Source organism: Brassica napus, chromosome A4, assembly GCF_020379485.1.
Source record: "Brassica napus cultivar Da-Ae chromosome A4, Da-Ae, whole genome shotgun sequence".
Classification (NCBI taxonomy): domain Eukaryota; kingdom Viridiplantae; phylum Streptophyta; class Magnoliopsida; order Brassicales; family Brassicaceae; genus Brassica; species Brassica napus.
Genome location: NC_063437.1, coordinates 17386203 through 17412047, shown reverse-complemented (window position 1 = coordinate 17412047; position 25845 = coordinate 17386203). Strand labels below are relative to the sequence as shown.

The 25845-nt window shown below is 34.9% G+C and overlaps 5 protein-coding genes, 1 long non-coding RNA gene and 1 other non-coding gene across 7 annotated transcripts; 5 read left to right on the top strand and 2 right to left on the bottom strand.

Annotated features, from left to right (window-relative positions):
* On the top strand, positions 1 to 3396 carry LOC106447138 (3-ketoacyl-CoA thiolase 2, peroxisomal-like). The gene is made up of 14 exons (XM_013889000.3): positions 1 to 218; positions 609 to 685; positions 759 to 843; positions 912 to 1038; positions 1117 to 1215; positions 1295 to 1362; positions 1451 to 1558; positions 1654 to 1731; positions 1823 to 1955; positions 2051 to 2147; positions 2285 to 2408; positions 2494 to 2602; positions 2781 to 2864; positions 2957 to 3396. The coding sequence occupies exons 1-14, from the start codon at positions 129 to 131 to the stop codon at positions 3064 to 3066; spliced, it is 1389 nt and encodes a 462-aa protein (XP_013744454.2). The 5' UTR covers positions 1 to 128; the 3' UTR covers positions 3067 to 3396.
* A 99-nt stretch (positions 3397 to 3495) lies between these two features.
* On the top strand, positions 3496 to 3580 carry TRNAM-CAU. Its single transcript is given in 2 exon segments — positions 3496 to 3533; positions 3545 to 3580. It is a non-coding gene; the product is annotated as a tRNA-Met (tRNA).
* Positions 3581 to 4642: 1062 nt separating this feature from the next.
* On the top strand, positions 4643 to 6468 carry LOC106450139 (vesicle-associated membrane protein 722-like). Its single transcript, XM_048778415.1, has 5 exons — positions 4643 to 5036; positions 5597 to 5738; positions 5842 to 5962; positions 6116 to 6178; positions 6257 to 6468. The coding sequence occupies exons 1-5, from the start codon at positions 4847 to 4849 to the stop codon at positions 6398 to 6400; spliced, it is 660 nt and encodes a 219-aa protein (XP_048634372.1). The 5' UTR covers positions 4643 to 4846; the 3' UTR covers positions 6401 to 6468.
* Positions 6469 to 7054: 586 nt separating this feature from the next.
* On the top strand, positions 7055 to 10804 carry LOC106450137 (cellulose synthase-like protein D1). Its single transcript, XM_013891790.3, has 6 exons — positions 7055 to 7601; positions 7674 to 8103; positions 8298 to 8678; positions 8753 to 9128; positions 9206 to 9629; positions 9714 to 10804. The coding sequence occupies exons 1-6, from the start codon at positions 7084 to 7086 to the stop codon at positions 10663 to 10665; spliced, it is 3081 nt and encodes a 1026-aa protein (XP_013747244.2). The 5' UTR covers positions 7055 to 7083; the 3' UTR covers positions 10666 to 10804.
* Positions 10805 to 12586: 1782 nt separating this feature from the next.
* LOC106447137 (ATP synthase subunit gamma, mitochondrial-like) lies at positions 12587 to 14751 on the top strand. The gene is made up of 8 exons (XM_013888999.3): positions 12587 to 12815; positions 13063 to 13106; positions 13184 to 13336; positions 13455 to 13568; positions 13646 to 13773; positions 13862 to 13984; positions 14072 to 14191; positions 14270 to 14751. The coding sequence occupies exons 1-8, from the start codon at positions 12730 to 12732 to the stop codon at positions 14465 to 14467; spliced, it is 966 nt and encodes a 321-aa protein (XP_013744453.2). The 5' UTR covers positions 12587 to 12729; the 3' UTR covers positions 14468 to 14751.
* Positions 14752 to 17655: 2904 nt separating this feature from the next.
* On the bottom strand, positions 17656 to 18750 carry LOC106448817 (F-box protein At1g59680). Its single transcript, XM_013890647.1, has one exon. The coding sequence runs from the start codon at positions 18748 to 18750 to the stop codon at positions 17656 to 17658; it is 1095 nt and encodes a 364-aa protein (XP_013746101.1).
* A 3690-nt stretch (positions 18751 to 22440) lies between these two features.
* LOC106427673 lies at positions 22441 to 24711 on the bottom strand. The gene is made up of 2 exons (XR_001285527.2): positions 23433 to 24711; positions 22441 to 22663 (listed from the first exon to the last, which is right to left on the bottom strand). It is a non-coding gene; the product is annotated as an uncharacterized LOC106427673 (long non-coding RNA).
* Positions 24712 to 25845: the final 1134 nt, after the last annotated feature.

Here is a 25845-nt window from a genome sequence, read left to right as displayed (position 1 = left end):
TTTAGGATTAACAGTTAACGTTCAAAGCGGTGAGCTATCTTCCTTATAAACGGACCCGAAGACTGTAGCTTCCTTCCCGTTACACCAGATCGAGTTTCTTTCTTTTTTTATTATCTTTAAAAAAGAAAATGGAGAAAGCGATCGAGAGGCAACGAGTTCTTCTTGAACATCTCCGTCCTTCTTCCTCCTCCTCGCACAGTTTCGAAGGCTCTCTCTCTGTAAGCTTTCCTCTCTCTCTTTCGATCTATCGCGATCTCGATCTTGATTTTGAGTTTTGATACTGAATTAATCATTTGATTCGATGCATGCCTGCCTATGATCTGCAAAACTATGGTTTGAGATTCAAATTTGAGAGAATTGAATTTGGTTTTTGGTTTAATTGATTGAGAGAATTGAATTTGGTATTATATAGAATACCGGTTTAATGTTAATCAGTTGTCGGTTTAGTTTCCTTTAGCTTAAACCGACGTAATAATATATTTAGTCTGAACTCTGAACCATGTAACAAAGACCATCAAATTAATTCAATACATTTGATATTTGTTTTTTTTTGGTTTATAAAGGTCAAAAGCTTTATCTCGTTAACGATTTCATTTTCAACGTGTCAGGCTTCTGCTTGCGTGGCTGGGGACAGTGCTGCGTACCAGAGGACCTCTCTCTATGGAGATGATGTTGTCATTGTCGCGTATGTTCTTTTTGTCTCTTTCTAACATCCTTGTGATAGTAATATTCACGCTTTTTGTTTTGATCCATTGCAGGGCGCATAGGACTGCACTATGCAAGTCCAAACGTGGCAACTTCAAGGATACTTACCCTGATGATCTCCTTGCACCTGTTTTGAGGGTCTGTCTGCTTTCTCTTATATTCTTTATTATTGTTTTTTTTTATATTGTGTTATCTTCTTGGTGCAGGCGTTGATTGAGAAGACTAATCTTGACCCGAGTGAAGTTGGTGACATTGTTGTGGGTACTGTTTTGGCTCCGGGGTCTCAGAGAGCTAGCGAATGCAGGATGTCTGCTTTCTATGCTGGTTTCCCTGGTATGCTTCTTCTATGTCTGGAGATGGAAGTCTTTGTGTCTGTTTGCTGTATGCTGATGCTGTTATCTTCTTTGGCAGAAACTGTGGCGGTAAGAACCGTGAATAGACAGTGCTCATCTGGTCTTCAGGCTGTTGCTGATGTGGCTGCTGCCATCAAAGCTGGATTTTATGATATTGGTATGAGAATAGCGGTCTTTGTTTACATTGACTGATGTCTTTGTGTTCGTGTAGCTGATGATGATGATGTTGGATGCAGGTATTGGAGCTGGACTGGAGTCCATGACTACCAATCCGATGGCGTGGGAAGGGTCTGTCAACCCGGCGGTACTGTCTCTTAATACCCTCTTCTCTGTGTTCTTAACTGCCTCTGTTGAGTATGTAGCGCACTATAAAACCTTTTACGTTATTGCAGGTGAAGAAGTTTGCGCAAGCACAGAGTTGTCTGCTCCCTATGGGTGTTACTTCAGAAAATGTAGCACACCGCTTTGGTGTCTCAAGGAAGGAGCAAGATCAAGCTGCTGTAAGGCAACTGAATTTTTATTTAGTATCGTTGTAATTTCAGATAAATTCATAAATTTGAGCTCTTGATGCTAAGTTATCAAGTCATATTGCTAGGTCGACTCGCACAGAAAGGCAGCTGCTGCGACTGCTGCTGGTAAATTCAAGGATGAGATCATTCCTGTTCAAACCAAGGTATTTTCTATATAATAACTGTAACTAAGTATTCTGTTGGTGCACATAGCATGTTCTTATGGTTGTCCATAACTTGTGTTTTGTGTTTCAGCTTGTGGACCCAAAGACAGGTGATGAGACACCCATTACAGTTTCTGTTGATGATGGGATCCGACCAAGCACAACCCTTGCTACTCTTGGGAAGCTGAAGCCTGTGTTTAAAAAGGACGGCACCACAACTGCTGGTACGTTTTCTTGAATCGATTCTTTCATTGCAGAGAGACACTTCTTTTAATCAAAAACTTGAATCCATTTGCGTCATGTGTTCCTTGTCAAACAGGAAACTCCAGTCAAGTGAGTGATGGTGCAGGAGCGGTTCTCCTCATGAAGAGAAGTCTTGCTACACAAAAAGGACTTCCCGTTCTTGGTGTATTCAGGTGCGTGATAATGCTATAATGGTAGACGTCTGCAGATGCTTGTGATGTCCTATTACACATACTGGTACATTATTATTTCTGTATTTTCCGACATTTATTTGGTTTTCTTAAGTAGCACGTCATTGGACAACTTGCAGGACATTTGCTGCAGTTGGTGTTGATCCAGCAATCATGGGTGTCGGTCCAGCTGTTGCCATTCCTGCTGCAGTTAAGGCGGCTGGTTTAGAGCTCGATGACATCGACTTGTTTGAGATCAACGAGGTAAATACTTCCATGATCTTGTCAGAAGATATCTCGCCCCGCACATTCTGATGATAACCGTTGGTTTTGATTCTTGTGTGTTCAGGCATTTGCATCTCAGTTTTTGTATTGCCGTAACAAGTTGGGACTTGACGAAGAGAAGGTTAATGTCAACGGAGGCGCAATGGCCATCGGACATCCTTTGGGCGCTACAGGTAAATAAAAAGTATTCTTATTTCAATCCACCAAAGCCAAATAGGCTTGGTCAATGCTCTCTCAACCAAAATCTTGAAAAATTTAATATGCTGCAGTCAGTCCTAGACTCCTAGGCTATATACAATGGACCAAGAGATAAAAACTAAGATTAGCTAATGCCTGTTAAATCTCTGACAGGAGCTCGTTGCGTTGCTACTTTGTTGCACGAGATGAAACGCCGTGGGAAAGACTGTCGATTTGGGGTAGTGTCAATGTGCATTGGTAAGCTTCTCTCTCTTACTCCATGCTTTCACACTCGCAATCGCTAAATCGGTGTCTGAAAATGCATTGTTGATTGGGAAAAATGTTTGCAGGGACGGGGATGGGTGCAGCGGCTGTGTTTGAGAGAGGAGATGGAGTTGATGAGCTTCGCAACGCAAGAAAAGTTGAAGCGCAGGGCTATTTGTCAAAGGACGCTCGTTAAGGATATGATGTGCATAAATAACCAACAAAGACCCTTTCACTCTTCAGAATATTTTGTGACCTCAGCACTCTATATTCTCCTTGGAGAGAATCTGGTCCATTTTCCCATTTTCTTCAGTTTATTATAGTTGTTTTGAATAAAGCAGCACAACCAATGTTTGCCTGAGTCTTGTATTCTTGACCAGGTCATGTGCTTTAAGTATACTATTTTTTATTACGTGAAGGTAAATCTTCTATACAATATTATATGTATGGATGATATAGGTCTTCTCGAATTACAGTTGTTGCTTCTGGAAATAATATAATTTTCAGCAGGCAGCAATTTTAGAAATTTTCATATGTCAAAAGATTCTACTACGGTGGAAGTTATGATTTTGATGTTTAATAATTACAGGAGACTAATTTGAAACTAATGTCAACAGTATCAATTGGGGTGGTGGCGCAGTTGGCTAGCGCGTAGGTCTCATAGCTACTGAGTGATCCTGAGGTCGAGAGTTCGAGCCTCTCTCACCCCAAAATACCTTTTTCCCGTTTTCTGTCGGGCAATCCTTCTCTTCTATTTACAATCCAATCAAGACCACCAAAATTTGCACTTGGAAAACTAGTTACTATATGCTAAAAGTAGATGAGAAAATCAGTTATATATATACATGCCAAAATTGATGTATATTCCAATCAACTTATATATTTTAACAAAACATATTGATAAACTTGCACTTATAAATCAAGAAAATACTTGAAGAAATAAGAGTGGACATGGGTGCATGTGAGTTGATAGGATGATTAAAACGTTTCAAATTTCTCCGGTCATCAGCAACGGTAAAAATCATATGAATTTCTCAAATATTAATATTTTATTTATTTAATTATTCTTTTATTTTTAAAATCATTGAAATAGTAATTAAGAAATAAGTGTGATTTAAATCTCTCACAAATATTTGTGAGTTCTTTATATAAAGACTCTTCTTAATTTCTCTCTTATATTTTGATTAGTTTTATTTGTTTAATCGACAAGAGTATGTGAAAGACTCTTGATGATGTCTCATAAACTTTGAAAATTTTGAAGTCAATCTATTTAAATTACCTGGAAATCATCCAAATACACAAAAAGATGAAGACTACAGAAACACTTACTTTTAGACATTTTCTTACGTAATGTTGAAACGACCGTACGCTATCCATTATTCAAAGTTGAAACTTAATTACTCAACTAATTACGCTGGGACATACGTTCAAAGTTGAAACTTAATTACCAACATCACTAACTTCTAAGAAGCACACAAATTAAATACAAAAATTCAGAATTTGTTGTTTAGTCCTTTCTTTCAAGGTTTTACTTTTAGCCGACTACATATATAGTTTTCTAAATTTGCTTGTTTAGAGCATCATTAACCCCACCTCTTAAATAGGTTCTTAGGAGATGGGTCCCACAATTTTATTAAAAACCACTTCTTCCTTCTCTTCTGTAAGAGACAAGTTTGGTGGGTTTTTATACTGTTTCCACTGACACGTAGTGATCGCAATTAGTTATTAAAAAAAAATAAAAAAATTAAGAACCCCAAATAAGGGTTTTAGGGTTAATGGTGCTCTTAGTTCTTAAATTCAAAGGTTTGAATTTCCATATTTTTTGTTCAATACGTTAGCTAGATATATATATCTCTTCGTTAGTCTCCGATTCTCGACGCGTTTCGGCGCTAGTCTTCTAGATATCTACCTTCCTTCTTTCACGCCTATATAAGTCTCTTATCGATTCGGCAACTCCTTCAGACAGCGTCGTTTAAATGGCGCAACAATCGTTGATCTATAGCTTCGTCGCTAGAGGCACTGTGATCCTCGTGGACTTCACTGATTTCAAAGGCAACTTCACGTCCATCGCTGCACAGTGCCTCCAAAAGCTTCCTTCCTCAAACAACAAGGTCATCTACAACTGCGATGGTCATACCTTCAATTACCTCGTCGAAAATGGTTTCAGTAAGTCATGCGTTGATTTGATGTACTGATCGATCATGCGTTGTATAGCTTTATTTTTTTATCTCCCTTGTGTCATTTTCTTATCTTTTGTGTGTATTAACTTTAATTGATGTTATGTGATATGTTTTGTGGGTCTTTAATAGAAGAACAAGCCTTGTTCTGTATCTGTTATTCGAAGTTTTCAGCTTTATTGTTTTTGGCTGGTTTAGAATTGCCCTAACTTTAATTGTGTCCAAGGGATCATGGGTTCGAATCTCTCCTAAGGAGAGCTACTTTAAAATGGTTTGAGTGTCGTCCTAGAGTATGTCCTACAGTATGTACGGCCATGCAAAAAATAATCACTATGGGGATTATATCACTTGAGAGCAATTGCATTGGAGTATTCCTTATGTAGCTCAGTTTTACTATATTTGATTAGGTTTCAGGTGGTGGATATGTATTTTTATTATAGTGTCAACTTTCTTATATGTCATATATTGGATCATATCTAATCTTGTCTATCTTATGCATGTCTTAGTATGGAACTTGAAAGTTTAATCTTTTTTGTTTTTGTTGTGCAGCTTACTGTGTTGTTGCAGTTGATTCTGCTGGGAGGGAGATTCCTATGGCCTTCTTGGAACGAGTTAAGGAAGATTTCAACAGGAGATACGGTGGTGGAAAGGCTGCAACTGCTCAACCAAACAGCTTGAATAAAGAATTTGGGTACTTCTGTTTGATCAATTCTTTTTTTTATTGCTATTGAAAAAAATTCTGTTATTTTCCTGGGCATATAGTTGGTTTGACTCTGTTTTGGACTGCTATATAGGTCGAAACTGAAAGAGCACATGCAGTACTGCATGGATCATCCTGATGAGATTAGCAAGCTTGCTAAGGTGAAAGCTCAAGTGTCTGAAGTTAGAGGTGTCTTGATAGAAAACATTGACAAGGTTTGATTCTGACACCCCTTTTTTTTTTACCCATATTATTTTATGTTTCCAATAGAGTTTAGCTAGTATGGCTTAAGTACCAATATCGTTTGGCCTGTTCTGCTGTTCAAACCGTTTATACATACATTGTTGTGGAACACATTCATTTTTCAGCTTTATGACCGTGGTGTGAAAATTGAAATTTTGGTGGAAAAAACCGCAGACCTTCGTTCACAGGTTAGTTCTCGTGTGCAAATGTTTAGACGTCCATAGATGGATTTTCGAACATTTATTTGAACTCAAAACTGTGTACAGGCGGACGTTTACAGAACACAAGGAGATCAAATTAAAAAAAAGATGTGGTTTCAGAACATGAAGATTAAACTCATTTTCCTTGCAATCATCATTGCCTTGATCCTCATCATCATCCTCTCAGTTTGTGGTGGCTTCAACTGTTGAAAATAATTCTTGAACATTTCTTCGCCCTCGTTTCTATATGTTCGTTGTACTGCCTTTTTTTGTGGTTTATAACTTCTCATGCTATGTTTCTGCTTAGATTGTACTTGTTAAAATTGGTTTTGTATAGGCCGTGTATAATGTATGAATGTTCAACATTTTGCCAACATTTTTATTGCTTGCACCGACACTGATTCTTGTGAACCATTTATTTGGAACTAATATGAACGCTTGGGTTTGCCTTGGAGTTGATGAAGGTAGAAGCTTTAGTCATAGAGAGTGGTTTTTGTCTATCTTTATTAGCATCTTTGCTATATCTATCTTTCTCAAAGCTGTGATGGATCTATTCCTAATGTCTTTCACTCAAATACCTTTGCACGTACAGTAATATAGAAAGAAAGAGAGAGGCAAAGCTAAAAGAAAGGAAACTTCAGGATTCATAAAATTTCAGTTTTGAAGTTTTTTTTCTTTCTTATAATAGAAAAGAATCTATCAACCGTTGAATTTTCTAAAACTCTATACATTTTCGTTTTCATTTCTTTCTTCTCTCTTAAACATTTTCACACATTCCTCTGTCATTTTTCAAATTCTATATTTTTCTAAATCAGGTTTTGTCAAAAGAAATGGGTTCAGTTTCTCTCTGAAGAAACCAAACGACCCAAAACAAAAGAACTCTTATCATTGTAATGGCTTCAAGTCCACCCAAAAAGACTTTAAACTCACAATCCTCGTCCATAAGCCGGCCTCCACAGGCCGTCAAGTTTGGTCGCCGGACGTCCAGTGGCCGCAGTGTGAGCCTCTCCCGCGATGATGACATGGATGTCCCTGGAGACTCCTCCAGCCACACCGATTACATCAACTACACCGTCCACATGCCTCCAACACCGGACAACCAACCCGCTGGCTCCTCCGGCTCCACCTCTGATGCAGCAAACCGCGGTGGACCCCGGAACAAGATGGAGAGGAGATTATCCGTCATGAAATCGAATAACAAGTCAATGTTGTTGAGGAGCCAAACAGGAGACTTTGATCATAACAGGTGGTTGTTTGAATCTAAAGGGAAGTACGGAATAGGAAACGCGTTTTGGTCGGAAGAGGATGATAACTACGACGGTGGTGTTAACATGTCGGATTTTTTAGACAAACCATGGAAGCCTCTCACCAGAAAAGTTCAGATTCCAGCCAAAGTTCTTAGTCCTTACAGGTGATTGATTGACTCAAGATTTTCTTGTTTTTTTGTTACACAACTTACAATGTCTCCCTTCTATGTGTTCAGGTTATTAATAGTATGTCGTCTTGTGGTACTCTTCTTCTTCCTCTGGTGGCGTATTGCGAACCCCAACGAGGATGCAATGTGGCTATGGGGACTATCTATAGTTTGCGAGCTTTGGTTCGCTTTCTCTTGGATTCTTGACATTCTTCCGAAGCTAAACCCTATAAACAGAGCTACAGATCTCGATGCCTTGCATGACAAGTTTGAGCAGCCTTCTCCTTCAAACCCTACTGGTCGCTCTGATCTTCCCGGTGTTGATGTGTTTGTTTCCACTGCTGATCCGGATAAAGAACCTCCTTTAGTTACCGCGAACACACTTCTTTCGATCCTCGCTGTAGATTACCCAATCGAGAAGCTTTCAGCTTACATTTCAGACGATGGTGGTGCAATTCTCACCTTTGAAGCCATGGCTGAAGCTGTTCGCTTTGCTGAGGTTTCATTCACACTCTCTCTCTTCCTATACTTCTTGTCTTGTCTTATAGATTATTTGATAAAGCTTTTTTGTTAAGTTTTTCGAACTTCAAACTTAAAACCAATCGGCTATTGGTCCTAACCTTTTATATATTAATCATCCTACCGACATGAGATTTTCAGTTATTCAATAACAATTTTGCATTTTCTTTGCAGTATTGGGTGCCATTTTGTAGAAAACATGACATAGAGCCTAGAAACCCGGATAGTTACTTCAGCCTCAAGAAAGACCCGACAAAGAACAAGAAAAAGCACGATTTTGTGAAAGATCGTCGTTGGGTCAAGCGTGAGTATGATGAGTTCAAGGTTAGGATCAATGGTCTTCCAGAACAAATCAAGAAAAGAGCTGAGCAATTCAACATGAGGGAAGAGCTTAAGGAAAGGCGTATTGCCAAAGAAAAAAATGGCGGTGTACTGCCACCTGATGGAGTTGAGGTTGTAAAAGCAACATGGATGGCTGATGGTACACATTGGCCAGGGACTTGGTTTGAACCTAAACCTGATCATTCAAAAGGAGACCATGCCGGAATCCTACAGGTACTAACCATCAACTTTGAATTTAGATTAAAAAAAATAACAAGGAACATATTAAAACTTGAATCTATTTGTAGATTATGAGTAAAGTGCCTGAGCTTGAACCGGTGATGGGTGGACCGAATGAGGGTGCATTGGACTTCACTGGGATCGATATCCGAGTACCGATGTTTGCTTATGTATCACGTGAGAAACGTCCAGGTTTTGACCATAACAAGAAAGCAGGTGCAATGAATGGTATGGTTAGAGCTTCAGCCATATTATCTAATGGTGCCTTCATCCTCAATTTGGATTGTGATCACTACATCTACAACTCCAAAGCTATTAAAGAAGGAATGTGTTTCATGATGGACCGAGGTGGTGATAGAATATGTTACATTCAGTTTCCACAAAGGTTTGAAGGAATTGACCCATCTGATCGATATGCAAATCACAATACTGTCTTCTTTGACGGTAAGTTCTTAAATTAAGTTATAGTACTTGTGTCACAAGCCAACATAGCTTAAACATTTTTTTTGTTTCTAAAACAGGTAACATGAGAGCATTAGATGGGTTACAAGGTCCGGTCTATGTCGGAACAGGGTGCATGTTCCGAAGGTATGCTCTCTATGGATTTAACCCACCTCGAGCAAACGAGTACTCAGGAGTGTTTGGTCAAGATAAAGCCCCGGCTATGTATGGCCGGACTCAGTCCGGGGCGTCCCAAAATTCCCAAGCATCTGACATAGAGTCCGATACACAGCCTCTTACCGATGATCCAGATCTTGGTCTGCCTAAAAAGTTTGGTAACTCGACCGTGTTCACAGACACTATTCCAGTTGCAGAGTACCAAGGACGGCCTCTAGCAGATCACATGTCAGTTAAAAACGGAAGACCGCCCGGTGCTTTGCTCCTGCCTCGACCTCCCCTTGATGCTCCAACCGTAGCTGAAGCCATTGCTGTCATTTCCTGCTGGTAAGGTTCCAAACAGTGGATACTAGATTTTGATCCGCGCTTAGAAGTCACGTAGTTAAACAAAATGTGAATATGGCTTTTCAGGTATGAAGATAATACAGAATGGGGAGATAGAATAGGATGGATCTACGGGTCGGTCACTGAAGACGTGGTGACGGGCTACCGTATGCACAACCGTGGTTGGCGGTCCGTTTACTGCATCACAAAACGTGACGCTTTCCGCGGCACAGCTCCAATAAATCTCACTGACCGTCTCCACCAAGTCCTCCGTTGGGCCACTGGCTCAGTAGAGATCTTCTTCTCCAAGAACAACGCGATATTCGCCACCAGGCGGCTCAAGTTTCTCCAGCGAGTCGCCTACCTCAACGTCGGTATCTACCCTTTCACCTCCATCTTCTTGGTCGTCTACTGCTTCCTCCCAGCTCTCTGTCTCTTCTCCGGCAAATTCATCGTCCAGAGCCTCGACATTCACTTCCTCTCCTACCTCCTATGCATCACCATCACCTTAACTCTAATCTCCCTCCTCGAGGTCAAATGGTCAGGTATTGGACTCGAAGAATGGTGGAGGAACGAACAGTTTTGGCTCATAGGAGGCACGAGCGCTCATCTGGCAGCAGTTGTTCAAGGGTTTCTCAAAGTGATAGCTGGAATCGAAATCTCTTTCACATTGACATCTAAGTCCGCAGGAGAAGACGAAGACGACGTCTTTGCGGATCTTTACATTGTGAAGTGGACGGGGTTGTTCATCATGCCGCTAACGATCATTGTAGTGAACCTCGTTGCGATTGTGATAGGAGCTTCGAGGACGATATATAGTGTGATTCCGCAGTGGAACAAGTTGCTAGGAGGGACGTTCTTTAGCATGTGGGTATTGACTCATATGTATCCGTTTGCTAAAGGGTTGATGGGTCGGAGAGGAAAGGTTCCGACCATTGTTTATGTTTGGTCGGGGCTTGTCTCGATTACTGTCTCGCTGCTTTGGATCACGATCAGTCCTCCAGATGATGTTACAGGCGGTGGAGGAATATCAGTGTAAATTGAATTAAAATAATACTCAGAGAGGTTTTTGAATCTTTTTTTTTTTAAGAATTTGGTTTATGTAAATTTACGTTGAGAAGAAAAATAATGTTTTAGTTCTTGATAGTTTTTTAAGTCTTATTGTTTACATGGAACTTAAACATACATCGTGTGGCTCTGTTTTCTCTCTGTGATTAGAAGATGAAAACATAGGAAAAAAGGTTTTTAGTTGTAAATTTGTAATCGAGTTACATATAGTCAATATTTGAGAAAGTCTGAACATTTGTATATGGTCCAAATCATTGACAATTCCTTTGTATATTTCCTGTGCTTCCACACACAGAAGCACACTGAATGCAAGAAAGCATATATATGAGCTCTCCACTCACTGCGGAGATGAAGTGTGTCTGTCATATGTTTGTGGCGTAGAGATACATCAATTTATCAACACATACCCTGAGAAATAGAGATGTTCATATAGTTATGACATAAACTTTAGCTATCTTACGCTATGGAATATGACATAGAACAACAATGCTTTGGGCAAGGATACAAAGAAAAAGTAATCCCAAGGAACTACTTCATTACAAGGCCAGCAGCGCGTTTAAAGATCAAACGCAAAATGGTCCTAACGGTTTCTGAATTTATACAAACCTGTTATCTTGATGAGCCACTCCGGCCTGTATGAAGCGAACAAACCAAGCAACAGTCCAGGCCCCTAACCTATTGCTACTGCTTTCCAGTTCAACTCTTCTTCTCCTTTGTCTTGCTCTTGTTGTTGCATTGGTGGTGCGATAGTCCGGAAGCAACTTCCCTTGAGAGGAAAACCACACTGTTTCTCCTCTTCTTGGCACTATCGCATGACGTCTTCATTACGGGCAAACAATTTTCCAATTATCCTTTGGTTCATGGGGCAACTAGGAGGCTTGGATCAGATTTTTGATGAGTCGTTGTTCTCCCTAATCGGTGAGTCTATTATCTCCATTATTTTGAGAGTAATCTACCGGAAAAAAAAAGCTTGGTGGTTTTGTTTTGTCGATGTGTTTCCATGGCTTGATAGGCATGGTGGTTTATTCCCTCTAGAGAATCCGTTGAGAGGGTCACGATTTCTATGGAACAAAAAAAAGAAATCTTAAACCGCCGTGATCATGGAGAAGATTACGTACGTCATGTTCTTTTGACAAATTGACATTGAAGATGGTGACTCCACTATTTGGGAGAGATGTGTTTCATCATTATCTGGTATACAACTACATGAAGACAACTCTGATTTCTTTTTTTTATTGGATTTCGTAAATCAAATACTATTATGTGTTCTGAGGACAACAAAAGAAATGAAGGTTTGTTTACATGAAGACATGGACTTAAGTGCTTATCAATGTTATTACTTTTCTATTATCATGTTCTATTTAAAGGTTTTTTCTAATTTTCTGCATAATTCGCCTTCTCCGGGAATTGAAACTCAGACCTCTTCCTGTAGAAATGCGTTGTCTTAGCACCCTGGTTAATTTGTCTGGTTAAGAGAGAAATCAGTTTATAAGGGCATAATTAACCTTAGCACCCCAAATGGGGTGCTTAATTTTTTTTTTTTTTGGTTTTTGTCTGATTAAAAAAAAAAATAAAAATGAACCAATCGCAAGCCGTCACATCTCAATGGGACCTGCAAACAGTGGGAACAACCAAGCACTTATCCATTAAAAAAAAAAATGGTTAAGCACCGGGGTAAGCACCCGGTTAATGGTGATCTTAAAAAGCCCCACTTTCTTACATGACTAACAACAAAATTATCACCGTACCGTAGTTGCATATTTCTTTCTTTTGAGATTGCCGAAAAAACTAAAATTGGTATTTAATTTGGGCCGAGGATGTATCAGCATTAGGCTCTGTTGAGCCCAAACTAAATTCAGGAGAAAACTTGTCGTCATCATCCGAAAACGACGTCGTGGGAAGTGTGTGTTCTGACAAACAAAGCCCTTGTTTTTGCCAAATAGCATATCATCCGAGTCGAGAAGAGTAAGAAGAAACGCCGATCGGAGAAAATCGTGTGTTATAATTTATCATCATCATCATCAATCTTTGATCAATGGCTATGTCTATTCTCCGTCGCGAAGGGAGGCGTCTCCTCCGCCCAATCGCTGCCCTCCGATCTCCTCTCGCTTCTTCTGACCAGTGAGATCTCTCGAAATCGCTTTGTTCGATTGAGTCTTTTGATGTGATTGTGTGATCGTTAGGGTTAGCATTTCTCCCTGAATTTCATTTGGTCTCTATGACTCTCGTGCGTGCGTGCAGCTAACGATTCTTTTGAATCTCGTTTTAATCTAATCACAAGATGAAATCAATTTGCTCTGTAGCTTCATACACTGCGATTGATTTGCCAATTGAGTAGATAAATCTGCATTTGTATTTGTATTTGTAGGGAGGAGGGACTTCTTGGAGTTCGATCTATCTCTACTCAAGTTGGTAAGTCTCAGCTGATAATTTGGAATTTCTAAGATGTTCTAATATTCATGAGTCTCTCTTTATTCTATTATATGCAGTGCGTAACCGCATGAAGAGTGTAAAGAACATCCAAAAGATCACAAAGGCCATGAAGATGGTTGCTGCTTCTAAGCTTAGAGCTGTTCAAGGCAGAGCTGAGAACTCCCGTGGCCTCTGGCAGCCATTTACCGCACTTCTTGGAGATAATCCTAGTACGGTTTGACTAGTTTATATTAATCAATTTATATCCCATCCTCTCTTGCTGCTATCCCTGTGTTGTTCTTTTGGATGTGTTTATGATTTTTATCGCTTGCATAATGTCGAAACCAGGTATTGATGTGAAGAAGAGTGTGGTGGTCACTCTCTCTTCTGACAAGGGTCTTTGTGGTGGAATTAACTCCACTGTTGTTAAAGTGAGCAGGGCTCTGTACAAATTGAATGCTGGTATGTTTTGAAAGCTTTATCGATGGGTTTTGTTTCCCTAATTTTCCACCCTGATATTTGTTTTTACTTCGTTGCAGGTCCTGAAAAGGAAGTGAAGTTTGTTATTGTCGGAGAGAAAGCAAAGGCTATAATGTTCCGTGACTCAAAGAACGACATCTCCCTTACTGTAACAGAGCTGAATAAGAATCCACTCAATTATGCCCAGGTAAGGTCATAAATGTTTGTTGGTCACCCCAGTTTATTCGTTCTCGTATTATGTATTGATGTTTTCTTATGTTTACTTGCTGGTTCAGGTCTCAGTTCTAGCTGATGACATCTTGAAGAACGTTGAATTTGATGCTTTGCGCATTGTCTACAACAAGTTCCATTCGGTTGTCGCGTTTTTACCAACTGTGGCCACTGTTTTGTCGCCAGAGGTATGTCACAATTGTCAAATGTCTCAAGACTACGATTTGTGATTAATATCTCACATATTTTGTTCTTGTTTTTTTTTGCATTGAAAGATTATTGAAAAGGAATCTGAAGTTGGAGGCAAACTCGGTGAGCTTGACTCGTACGAGATTGAAGGCGGTGAAACAAAGGGGGAGATTCTGCAGAATCTGGCCGAGTTCCAATTCTCTTGTGTAAGTAAACAAAGAAGATACCAACTTAATTAATGATTAGAAAATATAAGGAATTAATTATAATACTCTTACGTTTAGGTAATGTTCAATGCGGTGCTGGAGAATGCGTGTAGTGAGATGGGAGCTAGAATGTCTGCAATGGACAGTTCAAGCAGAAACGCAGGAGAAATGCTTGACCGTCTCACCCTTACTTACAACAGGACTCGTCAAGCCTCTATTACAACAGAGCTTATCGAGATTATCTCTGGAGCTTCTGCACTTGAAGCTGCAAAATAAGCACATCCTTGTCTGAGTTATGATATCTATCCACCTTGAAGGAGAGGAGTCTGTTTTGAACAACCTTTGCTGGCTTCTTGTTGACACCACCAGTGTTTGCCTAATAGATTCTTTTTTTTTTTTTATAATAAATATCCCTGTAATTTCCGGCAGGATTATGAATAATTGCATTCACATTTTGTTCTGATTTCTGAAGCACTTCAAGAACCTTCAGTGTTGTTCTTCTCAAACACCTTTTATATATATACTTCGGTTTAATAATCTAGCTTTGAAATTTTGAATCAGATACTGTGTAGATGTTACGTCTCTGCCACTTAGGCAAATTAACAAATGATGAAAATAACAAGAAAGGATTAATCTTTTATGGCCTGTTCGTTTACATGTTAGTAGATTGCTGTAATGATCCTAATATTTACTGATATAATGCTCTATTTGGGGAACCGACTCTTGTCCTCATGCTATATGTAACCCTTGCTATCTGTATACAAACCAGAAACATCGTAGCTAGGAAATGTGAATACAATTAGAACGATCACAACCTATGTTATCTATATTTATCATGCATTTCTTTTTTTTTTTTTTTTAAATATCTTTTTTTTTTTTTTTTAATTATATTATAAAAAGACCCGCTTTACCGGGAAATAGTTACGGTTACAAGTTCGATTCAAACAAAAGTACCCAAGTCTACGTATTACAACAACTAGCTTCGCCCGCCCACTAAACCCGGCACATTCCGCTAATCTGTTTTTAGTAAACACTAGGTATCGATTCCTGTTCTCTACCGTAAGCGATGATCACAGGAAGGTGAGGTTCTCCTCGTTACCTCGGATGCCGGGAATTCCCATGTCGTCTCTGGAGTAGCTAGGTCTCGATGATCTCCTCGAAGCTTGTAACTTTCACCTCCATAACGCGCAGACGTAATCGAAGAAGGGAGATAGAACACTAACCCATTAAAAACGCTCCATCACCCGCTATACATTCTCCAAGAACGCCTAACCGATCAATGGCATAGAGACACTAAGATTCCATACTAAGAACGGTATGCAAGAAGTCGGGAACGGGTAAGCAGCTGCTCGTGAACATGAAAACGCTTGAAGACCTGCAAAAAAGCACTAGTGCGCCAACTCTACCATGACCAACCAAGTGGAGGTCACAGCACTGGGATGATTGTCGCACCGGAAGGAGCCACCGACGATACACAAGGACCCGCAGACTATACGAAGTCTTCATGATCATCGCCAACCGCCGCCTTAGAGAACCTAAAGCGATTAGCCTATCACTGTCAAGATTGCGCCTGGTGACAACAAGGCAATCAAACGAAGAACACCACAAGCTGAGACCAACGAAACCAGTCGACAAAGTTCCAGAGGTCAAACATGAACACGAGCGAGGAAGAGAGAGGCGGAAAGGGAGGGAGGTCGCAACAACGCCTCGGAACGGCCATAGACGACCGGAACCGACACCGCGCCACCGGAACTACCACGAGCCACCACCGGAAACAGAGGTACACACCACCGCCTTTGGCTAAGCGCGCTAACGAGCTAAAGAGAGCTCCGAAACTCCCAAGACAGAGAACAAACTCTGATTTATCATGCATTTCTCTTCTAAGGAGAATAAAAACTTTGATTTGCGTTAAGTGACGTACATCCCTGTAGCCAAGAGGACCACACCAAGTTAAATTAACTCTTTGTATTAGAAAAGATCTCTCCCAACAAGATGCGAAGTTACGAACCTATGATCTTTGAAACGCCTACCAAATAATTTAAGAGTTTACTTAATACGCCAACTCCACGTTGATTACAAAGAAAGTGAGTATCAAGGTAGTTTCGTAGTATTTTTTTTTTTAACTGTAACACAAATTGAGAACCAGACCAGGAATGTATCAAGTTACTAACAACACAAAACCGCTTATATTGTACTCATAAATCTAAAATCCAATGAAAGATCAGTGATCATCGTCATTGTTTCCGTATATAAATTAATAGGGTTTATAACTCTTAGGTTGCCCTCTCTATTTTTCTTATTGACAAATAAGGTATGGAAAAGGAGCTATTTCCGATTAAACCGGCTTTTTTTTTTTTGTAAAAAGGCTTAAAACCGGTTTTTCTTTTTTTCAGTGTGGTTTTCTAAAATTTTAGTCAATTTAGTTACTTTTATTAAAATATTACGAAGATAAATACATTGTTTCTATTTTTTTGCCTTCATTTTTTCTATTGATGAAAATAACAAGAAGTGGTTTCATCTCCTGTGACCTGTGGGATTACATGTTAGTAAATTGCTTGTATGAGCATAATCGTTATTACTTAGGAGATCACCAACTTCACTCTATTTTTCAGACTAAAATAAAGTTTGAAGTAAAAATGATCCAGTGATATTCTTTTTCTCATTCTATAATCAGTGGCGGAACTACACCTAGGATAGGAGGGGCAGTTACCCCCCATAAATTTTTCAAATCAATGTATTTTTATACTGATTTTTTTGTAATGCCCCATTTTATAATTCAAATTTATAGAAGTATTAAACTGTATTTTATAATTCTGCCCGAATAACAAATATTTCTAGATCTGCTACTGTAGTATAAAAATGAGTTTACTCTATATATAGAGTAAATTATTATTTTTTGTTTATCATTCTATTTTATACTTTAAAATATAGTATTATTGGGGTATATCATAACTCTATTACAAAATTACTAGTTTAGAGTGAAAAATAGGGTGAAACATTCTTAGGCAATTTACTAACATGTAATCCCACAGTGACTAACTACGGTGTATATATATATATATCATACATTTCATACGCATATCTGTTCCCAAGGACTAAACAAACTCTGATTTGGGTTGATGACGATGATGGAACAAAGTAAGTACCACCAGGGTAGTTTCGTAGTATTTTAAACTAACACAAAATTGAAAATCAGACCACGAATGTACCAAGTTACTAATAACACAAAAATCTTATATGCTACTCGACATATATCAAAGCTTTTGCACGATTAAATGCAATCTTGTGCATGAGTAAGGTCATTCGACAATATAATCAAAGTATAGTTTCCGACCAGCCAAGCATTTTTGTGTCTTGTTAACTATAGATAGGAGCAGTTGACCAGGTTTTCTCAAAACAATATAATTCATTACTGAATAAAAAGAGATGATGCAAGAAACAAACAAGCTTACTGTAAAATATGACTAATAATCTCTTCCTTTTCTTTTGCCACATGATGAAGGTACTTGGATCTGCAGCGAACTTGGAACATAAGAGAAGACATATTGCTTCCCCGTTTTTGCTTGGTAGCATCCATCTTCTTCAACCACATAACATTTTTCCTCGTTGATATGACTTTTAAGTTCAGTACCACAAACCACTCCTATTTTCTTCTCCTTGTCAATGACGAAACTGCGAACTTTAAACCAATGGTCGAAACCAAGGAAAGGTTTCAAATCAACTTTAAAGAAATTGCTCCACGACACTGCATCAGGCTCAATTTTAGTTGTAATCCATATCACCAAGTCACATAGGTGCCTTTGAAATAGCACAGCAAGCTGCTCCCCTCTTACACAAGAATATGGAATCCTATCATACTCAAAATCATCACTACTTTCAAATGGTAGGTCCATAAACGGTCCAAATCTCTCTTTAGTAAAATCGAAACCTAATAATTTCCCGTCAACAACAAAGTAATTATCTCCCTTCACAGACACACCTCTCTCTCTTAACCGTTTAGGATTGGGGATATCATGACCCCTCCACGAACTAGACTTAAAATCGTATATTTCGTGCCTGATTTCATGCTCATTAATTATATTATTCTCATGCACATTATAGAAACGCACCAAGACTTTATGGTTCTTGTTGTTGTCGTATCCAATAGCACACTGACCAAGACCCCTCCGCTTATTTCTGAGTTCAATCCATCTGGTTTGCGCCAAAGACGGGTTCCATACCACTAGCTTCTCCTCAGCGTAGCCTAACAATAAGCCGCCACAGTGATGGAGTATATGTAATTTGATAGGACTATGTAGTTTACCTATCTCCTTTATACATGGCAAGTCTTTGATGTTATAATGGATTCTGTGGACATTGAATCTTCTTTGAGAAAAATAATAATCAAAAGTCAAGAACAACGGAAACTCTTTGGCCGAGTGTTTCTTTGTAAAGCTCTCATCTTTGGATAGGGTGTTCCATCTTTTGCATGTGGATTTTACTGCTTTGAGAGAAGTTAACGGAACCTTAGAGAGTATCTCCTCCACCAAATCTAATGAAAGATCAGTGATCATCGTCATTGTTTCCGTATAGAAATTAATTAGGGGTTTTAGCTCTATTTGTTTATATATAGACAAATAAGGTATGGAAAGGAGTTGTTTAAAAACAAAAAAGTTTGGAAAGGAGTTATTCCCGATAAAATAACTATTTTCCTTTTACAATGTGATTTTCTAAAATTTTAGTCAATTTAGTTATTTTATTGAAATATTATGGAATATGCCAACTATTGCAACCAGTCAAACAACCAAAGTCTCACTGCGAAGTCATATAGCTTTCAAGAAACTCTGGGACATGTTGACTACCAAAAGTCGCGAAGAGATCTTGCCCGAGGCCTAGACCGAAGGAGAAGACATGTGTTGTGAACTCTTAAGAGGGTACTGAAATCAATTTGCTTTGCTGGCTTCTTGTTGAGACTTGAGACCACCAGTCTTCGCTCAAAGGTTTTTTCTTTTATTTTTTAAATAATAAACTAGATCTCGATTCGCGCAACCGCACGTGTTTTTGTTTTCATTTATTTTTATATAAATATTCTGTTTTCAATTCTAAATTGGTATATATTATAATATATGTGTCTATCAATTTTTAAAACATAATAAGTGTATGGTATATTTTTTTCATTGAATAAATTGTTTTAAACTTTCACATGTATTTGTATCTTCTTCTATATATATATATTTTTGGATTATTATTTTTATATTAAAATCATAACTGTATATATAAAGATTAGTAAAATATTGTTTTATTATCATATTCAAAGATATTGTAACATTTCACAAATTTAGAAAGTTTTTTAAAAAAATAAATTTTTCGCCTCATAGATTTATATTATTGAGTAAATAATTAAACATTTAGTTTTTGTTTAATTTTTAAAATAAACTATATAGTTTAAAATTTGTTTTCATTGGTTTAAGGTAGTAAAGATTAATCATTGTTAGATAATATGATTTTTTTTTAAAAAAAAATCTTTATAATTTTAAAAGTTAACAACGACAAATATTTAAATATTTAACATATGGAGGTATAGTATTACAACATTAATTATATCTATTTAATTTATACTATCTATAAATCCAATGAATCATCTATTCTTTAAATCCAATCATTGATAGCCTAATAAAAATTTCTAGTAGGCCCAAAATTTGAATGATAAAATTAGAGATTAAATGTAATATGATTTTCTAGGAATATGTCAATTAGACCTATTTTTAGAAAAATCATACATGAATCAAGGATGTGATTTATTTTTTAATATATAAGATATTCCTGTGATTTACATTCACATTTTGTTCAGATTTCAGAAGCACTTCGTCAAGAACCTTTGGTGTTTTTTTGCTCATTATATCATACTAACTAAAATTTATATTATGTATAAAGATAGTCATTATATTATATTCAAATATTTAGTTAGTAACAATCAAAAAATGGTATTTGATATTCATTTAATTATCTTATATTTCTGAAGTATTAATATACTAATTAAATATCTAACATATTAATTTATAATCCTATTTTTATCTACAGATAAAAGGTTGTCCTTTAAATTTTGGACCTATACAGTTTTTCATTAATAATATATTGGATATTAAATATATAAATCTGAATATTCTGTTACACTAATTCATTTTTCTTACAAATTATTCGAGAATCAATAAACATAACCGATATTTTTAACAAATAAAATTTAATTTCGGCATCTAATCTATTAATTTAGAGTCCTATTTTTATATAATGATAAAAATTAATCATTTAAATTTTGGACTTATATACTTTTCCATTAATAGATTAGATTGGATGTTAAATTTATAAATATGAATATTCTGTTACATTAATTCATTTTACTTACCAATGATACGGAAATCAATAAAAATAACGGATACTTTTACCCAATGACATTTAATTACGACATACAAAATATCTATCTCTAAATACGACATACACAATACAGTATAGTATATCTGAAATCATTTCATCATGTGTTATGTCTTTTTGCATTTCCCACTCAATCATCATCTAATGGGAATTATGAATACATCATTTAAGAAAACTTACGAATAACATAAACATCAAAAAGAAACTCTTATACAGTATAATACTGCTACGTATTATCAAGATTTTAATATGTGTTGGTAATTAATAACCGGTGCTATAAAGAATTGGTTTAACCAAGCCATTGTCTATTTTTGGTACATATAAATTGTCAAATATTTAGAGCAACTAAACTAAATCGGTTAATTGTGAATTTCCTATCATGTATGTAATTCATTGAATTACCATCACATGTTATTTCTAACCCAACATATAATCCATATATTTTTACTAAAAATTATAATAGCCGCAAATTATGGTCAATATTTATATCATGTAGTTCTCTTTGTTCTTTCCCTATAAATAATTTATCAAACATAAAACTAGTAAAAAAATCCTAATAATAATCTATTGCTAGCATGTAGAATTAGATGCCGGTTTAAAATATCCAAGATTGTTAGCATGAAATGTTCAAATTATGTTTTTGACAAATACTGGAACACATTCATCCTAATATTTATATGGGCCCTATTTATATATATATATAAAAAATAAGATTTACTAAGAAAACAAACAAGTAACCCACACATTATATATTGAATCAAATTTAAATTTAATGAAATTGTAAAAAAACTTCTAACACCATTTTATAAAAATCAATCCCGCGTTTTAAAGCGGGTCAGGATCTAGTTAATAGTAAGGAGGAACATTATTATAAATTAACCTTGAGCTTATGTATTATTAACCAAATTGTCATTACTTAAGTGTCAACAGTAGAATTATTTTCACACCCTATAATTAAAAGCTCTCTTCTCACTAGACTAATTACATATACTGCTATTATTCATCCTCTTTATATTAAATGAGGAACATTATTATAAATTAATCTTGAGCTCATGTGTTATTAACCAAATTGTCATTACTTAGGTGTCAACACTATAATCATTCTCACACCCTATAATTAATAATCATCTTCTTACTAGACTAATTACATATACCACCAGTATTCATTACAATGTAGCTTAACATAATATACTATATGCTTTCTATATGTACACTAATACCATTAAAACAGAAGTCATGATTTATTTCATGTGTGATTATTTTATTTGGACCACTTCTTAGAAATTTGTTTAAATAAATTTTTGTATAAAAATATTTTAATTATTTTAATTTTCTAAAACAATCAAATCAAATAGATATTCCCATTTTTCTCTAAAATTGCATATGAATAAAATCTTTTCACTTAGTTGCTCGCTAGCAGTCACTAAATGTATAATTGTCTAATTTTCTCTATATAAAAAACATAATTAATAATTTAATTCTCTTACTATTTTTAAATAATTGACTCTAGATTTTTTTTATTAATTTTACAATGTATACAAAACTTACATGTTAGTTTATGATCTCACGTTTAAATATTGTTTGTGGTTTTATTGTTAACTTTTTTTTTTAACTCGTATTAAGAGTCTTTATGATCTTATATAAATTTTTGTCTATGTGTAACAACATTGTGATCATTTATTTTATAAGAAGTTCAATCTGGTTATTAAGAGTTGTATTTATTTAACATTCATATTATTATTTATTATAAATAAATCTACAGATCTGATACAAATATATTAATACTTTATTCTCATGACAGTATAAATATTTAGACCTTATTGTTAAAAAGTAATATAGAATTTTGGTTGTGTATTATTATTAACAACACTTAACGAGAACCCTTACAATTAGCTGTGCAGTTACAAAATCCCTTTTCCTCTGAACAACTACCAGAACCAGTAGGTCCATATTTCTTCTTACACAGATCCTTACAGTTTAGTGGAACACAACGCTTGGTTTTGTCAATTTGGAGTTTGTAAGGACATATTTTTGCTTCTTTTTTTTGCGCATCTGCCATCATTCCTATAAGACACAAAATATCAAATTTTATAAAGGAGAAAATATATATATATATATATATATTTCTGAAATATCAAATTTATTTATCAAAAAACTGCCTATTAAATGTTTTTAAGCATTATAAATAAAAAGAGACAAATATTTTATTAGTAAATAAAAAATGGCAACATTATTTGATCAAAATATTAATTTTGTTTTGTGAAGAAATATTTTGAAGTATTCTGTGCATATTAATATAAAAACATTTTCTATTTTAAGCGCAATTACTTTATATATTGCAAAATCATAACACATTAACTATAAAATATATAAAAATGTGATTCAAAATATCGCATAAATTTACATAAGAACTATAGTTCATCCATATTATGAAAAATTCTGGTTAACATATTTGTATGTGCATGACAAAATTTAAAGAAATAGATTATAAAACAATGAAAATATCAAGAATTGTTTTATCATTGTAGTTCTTCTTCATGTACAAAGAGTATACATTTAAAATAATGGACTAAAATAGGGAAAACTCTTAAAATACTTGAGGGGTGATCCTTTTAAGTTCAACACAAAAATGTTTGACTCAGTTTTCTATATTTTTAGCCTGTTAGATATTTATGAACTTTACATTAAAGACAATTTAATACAAAATTTTATATGGTAAAAAAATTAATATATGTGGTCTAAGATTATTATAAATAAAATTTAAAGGACCTAAATAGTATAATCAAATTATTATAAATTACTATATGCAGTGTATTAGGATGTAAATACAAACCTAGTGAAAGAATGATGAAGATAGTTAAGAAGGTGACCAAGAGTTGAATGGATTTCCCCATCTTCAATAATAGAAATGAATTGATAGTGAGTTAAAAAAAAAAGGAAATAGATGAAGTATTCTATTTTTTACAATAGAAGAAGAAGTATTCTTACATATATATATATAATAAAAATATCTAATTTAAGCTATTCATACTTTTATGTTCCGATTTAAGCGAATCCAATTTAGAAAAATTCCAAATTTCTTGCTCATATAATATGTGAAAGCTTTAAACTCGTTCGTGTTCCTATAAATAAATAGAAGGATGTGGTTTTATGCGTGAAATTAATTTTTATATTCTCAAAGATATTGCTATTTTGAGAATTATAAGTTTATTTAAACGAAATATCAATAAAACACTTTATCAAACATTACTATTTAAATAAACGGTTTATTAAGTGGATGTTCCACACGTAATATAATTTATAGGTTATATACAAGCTTATATAAATTATACAGTTCGTATGGCCATATCATAGATATTTTATAATATTTAGAGTTATATGTTTGTAGAATTTATAAATTTTATGTAGATTTATGTATGAAATAAGAGAAATACATATATATATATCGCTGTCAAAAAAATATCATATTAATATAAACATATTATACATCATTACAAGGTCTTTGCACATAATATATTTATATGTAACCAAAATTAATAAAACTCCATTAAGCTACAAACCACTAAAGATATTATAACTATGAATCATCTAGTTCTTCCGCGATTAGAGAAAATCTTTTATCTCAATCCAAGTTCATCCATTAAGTAAAGAGTTGTGAGCAACAATCAATTTGTTTCTGACTCTTCTTAAAATAGCAGTTTTTAAAACAATTATTTAAAAATACAAACTATTCATGAAAATACTCAGAAAAAACTCAAATCTACAGTATTTCTTGAATAAATGAAAACTTTCCAAAAATATCAAATTTTAAGAAAATTATTTAAAACTACAACATATTGATGAAAAACTCAGAAAAAAATCCTCATCTATCTAGAAATATTCTTGTTTTTCTAATTTCTGAATCACAAACTCTACAGTATTTCTCTAGTAAATGAAAACTTTCCTAAAATAGCAGTTTTTAAACAATTATTCAAAAATACAACCTATTCATGAAAAACTCAGAAAAAATACTCAACTATCCACAAATATTCTTGTTATCCGAATTTCTAAATAACAAACGCAAATCTAAAATATTCCTCAAAAAAATGAAAACTTTCCAAAAATAGAAGTTTTTAAGAAAATTATTTCAAAATACAAGATAGTGATGAAAAACTCAGAAAAAATACTCAACTATTCACAAATATTCTTGTCATCTTAATTTCTAAATCACAAACTCTAATCTACAGTATTTCTCTAGTAAATGAAAACTTTCCTAAAATAAGAGTTTTTAAACAATTATTCAAAAATACAACCTATTCATGAAAAACTCAGAAAAAATACTCAACTATCCACAAATAATCTTGTTATCCGAATTTCTAAATAACAAACGCAAATCTACAGTATTCCTCCAAAAATAGCAGTTTTTAAGAAAATTATTTCAAAATACAAGATAGTGATGAAAAACTCAGAAAAAATACCCAACTATTCACAAATATTCTTGTCATCCTAATTTCTAAATAACAAACTCAAATCTACAGTATTTCTTGAATAAATGAAAACTTTCCAAAAATAGTAGTTGTTAAGAAAATTATTTAAAAATACAAGATAGTGATGAAAAACTCTGAAAAATACTCAACTATTCACAAATATTCTTGTCATCCTAATTTCTAAATCACAAACTCAAATCTACAGTATTTCTTGAATAAATGAAAACTTTCCAAAAATAGCAAATTTTAAGAAAATTATTTAAAACTACAACATATTGATGAAAAACTCAGAAAAAAATACTCATCTATCTAGAAATATTCTTGTTTTTCTAATTTCTAAATCACAAACTCTACAGTATTTATCTAGTAAATGAAAACTTTCCTAAAGTAGCAGTTTTTAAACAATTATTCAAAAATACAACTTATTCATGAAAAACTCAGAAAAATACTCAACTATCCACAAATATTCTTGTTATCCGAATTTCTGAATAACAAACTCAAATCTACAATATTCCTAAAAAAAATGAAAACTTTCCAAAAATAGTAGTTTTTAAGAAAATTATTTAAAAATACAAGCTAGTGATGAAAAACTCTGAAAAAATACTCAACTATTCACAAATATTCTTGTCATCCTAATTTCTAAATCACAAACTCAAATCTACAGTATTTCTTGAATAAATGAAAACTTTCCAAAAATAGCAAATTTTAAGAAAATTATTTAAAACTACAACATATTGATGTAAAACTCAGAAAAATACTCATCTATCTAGAAATATTCTT